The 12,188-nt window shown below is 36.4% G+C and overlaps 1 protein-coding gene across 1 annotated transcript; it reads left to right on the top strand.

The window, feature by feature from the left end:
• Positions 1–213: 213 nt before the first annotated feature.
• Positions 214–12,083, top strand: LOC136826133 (ATP-dependent RNA helicase DHX8-like). Its single transcript, XM_067083124.1, is given in 14 exon segments — positions 214–454; positions 2,430–2,518; positions 2,800–3,693; positions 5,049–5,210; positions 5,565–5,736; positions 5,946–6,100; positions 6,102–6,435; positions 7,378–8,319; positions 8,672–8,825; positions 9,175–9,342; positions 10,427–10,591; positions 10,822–11,025; positions 11,438–11,617; positions 11,726–12,083. Coding segments are annotated over 14 exon segments (3,936 nt in total). The 5' UTR covers positions 214–360; the 3' UTR covers positions 11,949–12,083.
• Positions 12,084–12,188: the final 105 nt, after the last annotated feature.

Raw genomic sequence — 12,188 nt, 5'->3', positions numbered from 1 at the left:
TTGAAAAAAAAACTGTTTAGAATCTGTTTTTATTTATCTCGTAGTTTGGTGCATTATATTACGTTTTTTATCAATAAGCTTGAATTTTACTAATAAAAAATAAAAGAAAATTATTTTAAAACGTTGATAAAAATATTTAGAAATATTTAAAACGTGAAACTTAGTATTATTAGTTTTGAGAAACTAACTCTTTCAGAAAGAACGCAACCAAGATGCCCCCCCCCCAATGTTTACATACGTTCCTCAACGGCTGTCGACGCAGCTGACGAACGTATTTCAGTGATTACCGCCGTGATTTAGTGAATTCCACAACCAACCAACCTTAGCAGACAAATTAGACACATTCTTAAGGAACTCACAATGGAAGATCTCTCAAAACTCGAGCGTTTGTCGCTCGTTTCCAAGATTTGCGTTGAGCTGGAGAATCACTTGGGAATCAATGACAAGGATGTTGGTACGTGGGATTATGTTAATTTGTGATAAATTTGTGTATTATTTTGATGAATAAGGTAATTCCAGGCTAGGATAATCACTGTTGGAGACTATGTAATCTGTTGCCTCAGCTAGGCTGGCTTACCTTGCTAAAGAATGTGGTTTAGGGTCGGCTCCCTTTCCCTAACCTGTCGAAGGTTAGGCTGGACCCTTAGGGTATACAGCCACGTTGGATTTATCACCAGAATTCACTTCTTGCTTTAGCCAAGACACCTTTTTTTTAAAAAGATTTACGAGGATTAGGCTTAGGGGGGTTATTAGGTTAGGTTAAGGAGCAGCAGGTTTAGCTAGGTTCATAAGAAATCCAAAATGGCTTTAAATATTAAATTGTCATGGTCGATTTATATTCATTAATGCAGTTTATGCAAAATTAACCTATATGCTCATTTACTGAAGTGTAAGTTTGAATCTGCTGCATTTTCATAAAAATCTAGTACAATTTCGGACTCATAAAAATCTAATACAATTTTGGACGTGCAGTTGTCCGCCATTTTCAGTAAGAACTACAAAGTGGGCTAATCCAATTTTAATGAGTACATCCTTGTTTCTTTACACTACACTGTGGAATACCTCAATTGTTTGGCAAAATAAATTGTTTTATATTAATCTTGCCTTTAAGCATCAGTAGGCTAGGCTAGTGAAGAAAAGAGTGAAGCGTTGAACAAGGTTTTGTTTTACATTTACCATCAACTTTCCCAAATGTTTATATAATAATGTAAATATCACATGTTTTATATTTAGTTAATATTGCAATACTTTTGTATAGGTTTATTGTCATACAAAGTTTTGTCATGCAGAATCATCTCCACACTTGGCATGATACTCTTAAATATCTATGAGCATGTGACTGGCACCACAGTTCTATAAATATTTGGGAACGTCAACAGTCGCAAGTATCTTCCATTCACACAGGCAGAACTATCGTGGCCAACCATGGGGCTAATGTGACTTGATAAATAGTGGCGTACATAATATGAAAAGTCTTGTATTTAGTATTGCATTAGTAACTATCAACCTGTGATATATATCACAATGGAAAAGGAGAAACAAAACCTTGGTTAAGTCATCCATTTTAGATTTGCAAATCCAAATGCTCCTATGTTGGCTTTAAAACTGATGCTGAAAGGTAAGAGTAGTAATGAAAATTTATTTTGCCCCACAAGTGAGATACTCTGCTGTGTAGTGCAGTGATGAAAATAAAATGATGAGAAATAAATATAATGATGAATTACAGTAATACACAGTAAACCCCCCGTATTCGCGTTCTCATGGTTTGCGGACTCACGCATTCGCGGGTTTCTCTGTGGAACATATCTAGCCATCATTCGCGGAAAATTCGCCTATTCACGGTATTTTTCACTAAGAAACATTCACTAATTACTGTATTTTCATATAATTTTCATGAATAAATGCACTTTTTGTGATAAAACTATTAAAATACTCAGGTATAAGCATTTTTACAGGGTTTTTCTTGGTTTAAGCTATCAAAATAGGCAGTTCTAAGTGTTTTTAGAGAGGTTTTAAGCATTCGCGGATTTGACCTATTCGCGGGGGGGGTGTGGGACGCATCCCCCGCGAATACGGGGGGTTCACTGTACATTGAAATATGTTGTAGATTATATCAAAGATTGTGCATGACTGCACTTTTGAAATTGCAGGAAAAAAGAAAAAGTAGTGAAAACCATAATGGCATCTTCTGTGTTATTATTTGTGAGGTCTGTTAGGTTATGAAAACTTGATACAGATTAAATACATATATACAATATCTGTACAATGATAATTGCACCCACTTACTTGAGATGTTTTCCATTTATTTGTGGCTTCTTTAACTCCTCTGTTCATGTTTTATACAGTAATAGTACCAAAATTTTCATTATACTGCAGTATGGTGAAATGAAGTATGTTTTTTAATCATGTCCTATTATTTTCCCTTGTAGCCGAGTTCATCATATCACTCGCAGAGAAGAGCAAACGTTTTGACAAATTCAAAAAGGAACTTGAAGAAAATGGAGGTGACCAGTTTGCTGTAAGTAAAATGAAATTATTTTGTATACAATAATTATTTTTATATCGTGCAAAAATGTCTTCAGTTTTCCAAATTTTTTGGTAAAATATTCTACAAATATTGTAGTATTTTAGGTGAGGTTGATAGAAATGAAAATTGTCTCAGTATTTATTAGATTTTATGGAAATAGGAAAAAAATTCTACATAGGAAAATATTCTGTCGGCAAATATGGAAGGTTGACATACTTGTAAAAATCATGTCTTGTTTTTGATGCTCACTGGTATGTCTGCTTTCATTTCAGGAATCATTTGTTGAAAGTCTGTGGCGACTAATACAGCACATGATGCCATCAATAACAGCTGGTCCAGCAGCTGTCGTAGGTAAAGATGGTTCAGCAAAGTATAAAAATGACAGTGACAAGAAAAGAGCTTTGCTTCCATTTCTTGCCATACCTAACGATCCCAGCGTCTTACACATGTTAGACGATGAACTTAAGAAGCCAGTGAAGGAAGAAAACGTCAATGAAAACAAAGAGAAAGAAGGCGAGAGAGAGCGCAGCAAGAGTAAAAAGAAGAAAAAGAAGAAGGAGAGAGACTCTGATGATGAAAAGTATTCAGTTAAGGTGAAACAGGAGCCTAATGACAGCGGCAATAGCAAAGTTAAAAAGGAGATCGATGGTGGTGTTGATGATCTCATGGCCTTTTTAGAATCCCATGCTCCATCCAAACAAAAGGAGAAGTCACAGAGCAGGAGTCCAGATAGAGGGAGAAAGAAGAGGTCGAAGTCGAGATCGAGATCCAGAGATCGAAAACGAAACCGCAGCAGGAGTCGATCAAGGTCTGCGGACAGGAAGAGAAGCCACGGCCAAAACAGGGACAGAGACCGAGATAGGCGAGGCAGAGACAGGGAATCAAGGCGGTCCAGAAGTCGGGATCGGCGATCTAGAAGTCGTGATCGTTATCGGGAGGATAAACATTCAAGCAGTAACAGAGGGAGAAGGAGCCGTAGTCATGACAGAGATTATGAAAGAAGTAGGCATAAAGACAGGAAGGATCGTGACAGAAGAGAAAGAAGCAGGAGCCATGGGAGAGAGAGGTATAGCAGGAGCAGGAGCAGAGATCGTGACCAGGAAAGAGTTAGCAACAGGGAGGCCTTTGTCACTCATGTCCCAGATGAAAATCCAGTTGTTGGAAAGGTAAGATGTTTTTATTTGTTGCAAGATATATCTTAGGAATAAAAAAATAAGTTACATATTTCTAGGGGACATAGAGTGCAAAATTAAAATATGGTAACTAAAATTTGTTTAATGTTGCAATCATGATGATAATTTACAAAATATCAGTGGAATATCTTGGATGGTTTTGAAGTTTTTCCAGTTTTGAGGTTTTTTGGGGTTAATTTGAAAAACATACATGCTAGGAACTTCAAATAATAGTATGTTGGTGAGAAAACATGCTTATATAACATAGGGGGGGAAAGTGCCATCAGTGCACCTCACGCAGTGCACTGTAGGTATTATTTAAGGTTCTTTGCAGCGTCCATTCAGCCCCTAGCTGCAACCCCTTTCATTCCCCTTACTGCATCTCCATTCTTATTCTCTTCCATCCATCTTTTCACCCTCTCCTAACAATTCTTTCATAGTGCAACTGTGAGGGTTTCTTCCTGTTAAAACTTTAGAACCTTTTACTCTCAGTTTCCCTTTCAGCATTGAATGATCTCATAAGTTCTCAGTGCTTGGTCTTTGACCTGAATTTTATGTCCCATTCCATTCCATTCCCATTAAAGGAGAGAGGGAGTAACCAGATTGCTTTCCTTTCTTTAAGTCTCATTCTTCTATTCTTGGTAAGTCCAGTGGGGGCCTTCTAGAGAGGGCCTGAAAATAATGGAATGTGTATGGAGTGAACTCATAAGTCATACTTGTTCCCAGGAGTGGTGCATGGGATACTTTTCTCTGTGGTAAAGGAATTTGATAACATTAAGTTTTTGCAGTTGGGTCTATGTGACTCCAAGGTAACAGGATGGAGATTGATTTACCAGAGCCATCTCAGTGAGTCCATAAGACAGGTAGTTCCTTCATAGGAGACTTCCTGGCATCCATAATTTAAAGACTGTGCGCAACTTCCTTTCAGATACCATTGTGCCATAGGTTTTTTTGTATTTTTAGAGGTGTTAATATTTGATGATATCCATGGTACCTTGTATAGTAGTCGGTAGGGATTTTATTTCTTATAGACAAACAGTCTCCCAGTTCTCATTGAGCTGTTTATCTTTTGTCTCAGGCTTGTAACCACAGCTGTAACCCTTCAAATGTGTTCCCTGTACTCTATATTTCCTTGCTGGTTAGCATCCTGGAAGAATGGGCCACAGGATACCGTGTTAACTAACATACAGTAGTTTCTTAGAGCTGTTGTTGAACAGGACTACATTATATATACAGTATTAGTATTTTTAAGACAACAAAGTTTGAAGATTTTTTGTTTTTGTGTAATCTGATGATACAGTAAAGTGAAGAGGTGAAATTTAATTTGTTAAAATTTTGGTATTTTTCAGATTTATGAAGGTAAAGTGACAAACATCTTGAACTTTGGATGTTTTGTCCAGCTGGAAGGGTTGAGACGTAGGCTTGAAGGACTGGTACACATTTCACAATTACGTCGGGAAGGACGAGTCACTAATGTGTCTGATGTTGTAATGCGTGGCCAAAAAGTAAAGGTAAGTCATTGTAAATATACAACAGTATAGGTATTGTAATTAAGTCAGTTATTTTCTTTGATTTTTAAGGTAAATGACGTAACTTTTGAAGAGATTGTGAATCATAATCGTTTGAGCTTCATAGTTATTTTCTTAGATTTATTATAAGGCTTCATAATTACTGTATATCCTTCAAATTTTTATGCACATAAAGACATTGTAGCACTGACAAAGTTTTCAGTGTCAATTGTGAAGCAGTTAAGTCGGCAAAGTTCATATTAATTAAGTTCTGCTGCCATTGTTTGTGCTTACTTTAATATCTGGTACATAAAAAAATAATACACCAAATTTCAATAACATAAATGCTATTTTCAGGTTAAAGTGTTGTCCTTCACGGGACAGAAGACTTCATTGTCTATGAAGGATGTGGATCAAGGAACTGGGAAAGACCTTAATCCAAATGTGACTCCTTTAGGTAATACCCTTCAAGATGAAGATACCATGAGGAACCCTGACAGACCCATGTCTCTCATGGAGCTCACTAAAGGTAAGTTTAACAAACCTTATTGCTGTATTTGAATTATGTGGAAAAAGCTTCAATAATGCTTTTTTATATTTGAAATTACTGAGTATTTTGGCTGATAGAATACTGAACTCAGGTATTCTCTGTGTTGATTCAGTGGTATTAATATCTGTATAGTTCATATAACCCTCCATGATAAAAATATAAACACCTGATCATAATATTCATTTTAGGTACTGAGGAGGAGGACTTAGCAACATACAAGCGTGTCAACCGAATCTCTTCTCCTGAACGTTGGGAACTAAAACAAATGATGGCTGCAAACTGTATCAGTAAATCAGAGTTACCTGACTTTGATGAAGAGCAGGGTGTCATAGGAGGAGAGAACTGATGATGAGGAGGATGTAGAAATTGAGTTAGTTGAAGAGGAACCTGCCTTCTTGAGAGGCTATGGTCGAGTGAGGGAAGAACTTAGCCCAGTCAGAATAATGAAGAATCCTGATGGGTCCCTTGCACAGGCTGCTATGATGCAGAGTGCTTTAGCAAAGGAACGTAGGGAAGTTAAGATGGCACAGAGGGAGAGTGAAATTGATTCCACTCCATCTAATTTAGGACAGAATTGGAATGATCCTCTGCCAGAAATTCAAAGAAATGATCCGTCAATGTCTCGTGGAATGCCTTCCCAACAGCAAGAGGTACCAGAGTGGAAACGTCACATTACAGGTTAGTCAATATTAATTAAAGATTTTGTAATTTGGTAAAATTATATTAAAGCTGTATTTGAAAGTACATGGGCTATTTCTCAAGTGCTACATTGTAGTCTGCATTCACCTCTAGTGTTTCATCACATGTCAATGTTTTTAGTCTTTTATTGTGTATCCATTCCATGCATCTTTTCAAACTTTGGTTTTGATCTTCTGCAACTCCCGTCATTCATGTAAAAGCAGTTTGTTTGGTCAGATTATGAGAAAGCTTATTACCATGGTTACAATGGAAGGTAAATTGATTGAATTTTAGTAAACATTTATTTTTTGTAAGGATTAGTTCAGAATTCAACAAATTATGATTTTATAAATAAAAAAAATAACATGGGTAACTTGGGTTAGGTCCCTGTAAGCCTTCAACTTATCTTTCTCATTTGTTGCACCAAGTAATTTTTTCTCTGGTTTTGTTCATATATTTTTTTTTGCCTTTTTCTTACATCTTGTGGTAGTGTTATTAATTGGTGAAATGAACATCTTGACTGAACTATTTCATTGTACTTGGAATGGTTAAATGTAAAACAACTATAAGGGAGTGAATTACCTGGAGAATGGTTTTGTCACTTCTAGGTAGAGAATTACCTTATTGAGAAAGAATGAGAGACACCTGAGTGTGACTCTGTGAAAGCAAAACAGTCAGTAACTTTCCTTTTGAAGTATAACCTGGGAAATGCCTCTTTTCCTTCTCTATCATTCTTACTTTTATTATGTATATTTATAACTGAATTACAAAATGTTTTCATTCCTGACAGTGGTCTTCAGTACATAAAAAGTCTGTGGATAGGCATAATGTTAGTTCATTTAGATTTTAGTAGCTTGAGTGGCTAACAGATAAAAGAATACACTATTTATCAACATCCTGCTTTCTACTAATAATTCATAAATGTTCTTTCTTTATTAACAGGGGGAACAAGAGGCTCTTATGGTAAAAAGACAAACATGTCTCTGTTGGAACAGCGGCAAAGCTTGCCAATCTTCAAACTCCGAGAACAGCTGATTAAGGCTATCCATGATAATCAAATTCTCATTGTTGTTGGGGAGACAGGTTCAGGAAAGACCACACAAATAACTCAATATCTGGCTGAAGCTGGATTCACTGCAAAGGGGAAGATAGGATGCACGCAGCCCAGGAGAGTTGCAGCTATGTCTGTTGCTAAAAGAGTATCAGAAGAGTTTGGGTGTAGGTTAGGCCAAGAGGTTGGATATACTATTCGATTTGAAGATTGCACCAGTTCAGAAACTGTTATTAAGTACATGACAGATGGTATGTTACTCAGAGAATGTCTAATTGACCCAGATATGTCAGCTTATGCTTGCATTATGTTGGATGAAGCTCATGAAAGGACAATTTACACCGATGTTTTATTTGGTCTTTTGAAACAGGCAGTAGCAAAGAGGCCTGAACTTAAGCTTATTGTTACATCAGCCACCTTGGATGCTGTCAAGTTTTCAGAATATTTCAACCAAGCGCCCATTTTCACAATCCCTGGTCGAACTTTCCCAGTTGAGATCTTGTACACTCGAGAACCTGAGACAGACTACTTAGATGCTGCTCTGATTACTGTGATGCAGATTCACTTGTCAGAACCTCCTGGAGACATTCTTGTTTTCTTGACTGGACAAGAAGAAATTGATACTGCATGCGAACTGCTGTATGAGCGTATGAAAGCCTTAGGGAGTGATGTGCCAGAGCTCATCATTCTTCCTGTGTATTCAGCATTGCCATCAGAAATGCAAACGAGAATATTTGAACCAGCACCACCAGGTTCCCGGAAAGTTGTCATAGCTACAAACATTGCTGAGACCTCATTGACCATCGATGGTGTTTATTATGTTGTGGATCCAGGTGAGTTTATATATCAGTTAATGGTAGTCAGAAAATATGAATTGGTATCATAAAAAAAGTTGTGTTCATTCATGTGGTCTGTATGAATCATGACCATTAATATTTGAGACCAGAATACATGTATTTTAATGAATAAAAAATGAAGCCTCTTTCTTTATGGCACATTTCATTTATTGGCAAATGGCTTTGGAGTGTAAAGTGTCTTGTCTTTGTCTAAGATTCTTTGCTTGTGTTGTTTTCATCTATTCTTTATATTCTTTTTGAAAATTCTAAGCCTGAGCTATAATATGAAATAGGAAAATAAAATATTTTTAGTTTTACTAAAATGTATTATACTTTGATTTTATTTCAGGCTTTGTGAAGCAAAAAGTATATAACCCAAAGACTGGAATGGATTCGTTGATGGTAACTCCAGTGTCTCAGGCTGGAGCCAAGCAGAGAGCTGGACGTGCTGGGAGGACAGGACCAGGTAAAACGTATCGACTCTACACTGAGAGGGCCTATAGGTAAGATCTTGAATTTTCTGCAGTTGTTAAGATTGCAATATAGAAAAAAGTTATAGAGAATTTAGTATTTTTTTAAATAATCATATTAGGGGCTTGACCTTTCCTTTGGGAGTGTGTATAAGAAACTTTTGCTAAAATACAAATTTTTAATGCAGATTTTAAGCTCATTCATGAGTGAAATTTTTAGCCAAAAAATTATCCGTTGTCTTCTCAGTTTATTTTTAAGTCATGCATCATAAGTGTCTCATTATTCTTGAGACACCATTTTCCTTTGTACCAGAAATAGTATTTCTTTTATACTGATATACTGTACTCCAGAGTTGTAATATGTTCTCCTTTACTTTTGCAGAGATGAGATGCTTCCTACAAATGTACCTGACATTCAGAGAACTAACCTTGCTGCAACTGTACTACAGCTTAAAGCAATGGGAATAAATGACCTTTTAGGATTTGATTTTATGGACCCTCCTCCCACAGATGCCATGGTTATGGCCTTAGAAACACTTCATTCTCTGAGGTTCGTATTGAAATGTGTGAAATTATCATACTTCTTTCTGTATTGATCAACATGGGTCTTGTAAGTTGGTGCTTTAAGAGCAGGGCTTAGATGCTTCAGTAGACAAAAACCCTGATTTATTCTTTCAGGTATTTCCTTGTGACGAAGGGGAATAGGAAACATTATCATCAGGCTTTGCCCATTGTCGCCATTATTATTAGGTTATCTTGGGTTTTTGCATCATCAGTGTATAATGATTAATATAAACTGTAGAATGAGGGCTGTAGACAGTTTGTAAATTTGCAGTGTATTATAGCTAACTGTTATAGAAATACATAGTGTATAGTTCTGGGTTAGATTAGCTAATTTTGCTGCCTCTTGCAAATGCTCCCTGAAGTTGTATTGTTATACTTTATACTAGCTCTGCATTTGGGAGGGGCTAACTTTTTGTCATAGGTTATGTGCATTCTTTTTCCAGCCAGAGCTTGTTTTACCACCAAGTCATCACTATTACATAACCTTTCATGCATCAGTGAAAATCCCCAGACACTCCAGATTTGAAAGGAGGAGAAAGAAATATATTGGCTTTTCACTGCTAGGTGGCACTCAGGGTAAACCTTTTTCAGGACTCAGGTGGCATTTGGGCCTTCTTATTGTGTATCCAGACTGGTTAGCATCTGTTTTCTTCAGCTTTTGGCTTATACTGTATTTGGTAGGAGGTTAATGCTTGCTAATCGTCCTCTTCTTGCTGAATGAATACATGCAGCCGACCAACTTCAGGATAGAAATTGGAGCTAGTGCAGCAGTCCATCGAGTAGTACATGGCAAACTGAAGGGTTTATATGAGAAAATAGTTTATTTTAGAAACCTGGTGTTTCATTCATTTTGCCCTGAAATTTCATGTTGTCCTTGAGAAATGTTAATATGTACATTTGATTCTAAGTAATGTTCTTCAGGTTTATAGCCAGCATCATTCTCAGCACAGTACAGTTAACCATATAGAAACTGAAATATATCAAGAGAGTAAGGACAATGTAATGTGCAGCAAATTTAAGGTATTCATTGGATTAAATACACTTTGTACTAACTCATTTTTATATTTTAGTGCCCTGGACGATGAAGGTTTGCTCACACGTCTGGGAAGGAGAATGGCAGAATTTCCTCTGGATCCAAATCTTTCAAAGATGCTAATTATGTCTGTCCACCTGCAGTGTTCTGATGAGATTCTCACTATTGTTTCCATGTTGTCTGTGCAGAATGTATTTTATAGGTAAGTATTTTGATTTAATTGATTTTTTATGGGCAATTGTATTTTAACTGTATGCCTTTGTAGAATAAATAATGAACATACTGTAGTGGAATAAATTTATGAATATATCCTTGTACAAAATTTTACAGTATTTTTATGAAACCAATATATGGTTAACTTTTGATTTTGTCTCCAGTGCATATGCTAAGTGTTAATTTTACTAAACAAACTTTCTTTTTTTTTATTTTCAGGCCAAAGGAGAAACAAGCCTTAGCTGATCAAAAGAAAGCAAAGTTTAACCAGGCAGAAGGAGACCATTTGACCTTACTTGCAGTCTATAATTCCTGGAAGAACAATAAATTTTCTAATGCTTGGTGCTACGAGAACTTTGTTCAGATGCGTACTTTGAAAAGGGCACAGGATGTGAGGAAGCAGCTTTTGGGTATTATGGATAGGTAAGCAAAATACAGCAGTTCACTAAATTGTAGTACAGTGTTGAACATATGTTCTGACTTACGTAGTAGAATTCCCCCACATTGGTGCTGCTTATAGGATGCCTTTTATGGCACATTGTAGATATTACTGCAGCTTTCCTTAGGACCCCTGATATTGTTCACCTTCCATTTATTTTCTTTCATTGATTCCTTTTCCATCTAGTTGTCCACTTCTTTAATTCGACCTTACTGATTTTGACTTCCCTTATAAGAAAAAACTCTTGCTGAGGAGTGGACTTTGTTTTCATGTTTTAGCTACTTATTAGATTCCTATTTTTTTCTTTTTGTGGGAGTAAAGTGAATTTTACACCTCTGAAGTTTTGTAAAAGTTATATGATCTCAAGAGGTTATGACTTTTCTTGATTTTTTGCAGGCACAAATTAGATGTAGTGAGCTGTGGCAAGAATGTAGCCAGAGCACAAAAAGCCATCTGCTCAGGCTTCTTCCGTAACGCAGCCAAGAAAGATCCCCAGGAAGGTTATCGCACACTGGTTGATTCCCAAGTAGTTTACATTCATCCATCATCTGCCCTCTTCAATAGGCAACCAGAATGGTGAGTTTTCTTCACCTTTGGAAACTTTGGCTCATAAACTGATTAAAGAAAGACTTGAATTGTTTGAAATGTTTGTTTTTATTAATCATACGTTCCGTCTTCTTTCAGGGTCGTGTATCACGAATTAGTGCAGACTACAAAGGAATACATGCGTGAAGTGACTACAATTGACCCGAAGTGGCTGGTAGAATTTGCACCCTCACTCTTCAAACAGGGTGATCCTACCAAACTAAGTAAATACAAGAAGAACCAGAGACTGGAGCCGTTGTACAACAAATACGAGGAGCCAAACTCTTGGAGAATATCTCGAGTTCGCAGGAGAAGAAACTGATTTCTTCGGGTTTCTTTATGTTGTATTTATTTTGTACAGTTTTGTTTGTAAGTTACTAATTATTAATAAATTGATTTATAGTTTTCATAGTTTGGTGTAATGTATTTGTACATTAAATTTCTTTTTTTATATAAAGTATTTTATTATGACATACATGTTAAGTAAAATTTACAAAAAAGGACACCTTAATATGGAAGTATTGTTGTTTTGGACATTGCTAATTAAAATGAAGGTGTGTTT

The sequence above is a fragment of the Macrobrachium rosenbergii genome, chromosome 40 (genome assembly GCF_040412425.1).
Source record: "Macrobrachium rosenbergii isolate ZJJX-2024 chromosome 40, ASM4041242v1, whole genome shotgun sequence".
Classification (NCBI taxonomy): Eukaryota; Metazoa; Arthropoda; class Malacostraca; order Decapoda; family Palaemonidae; genus Macrobrachium; species Macrobrachium rosenbergii.
The sequence above is the reverse complement of the archived record's forward strand: the minus strand, read 5'-3'. Positions and strand labels throughout refer to the sequence as shown.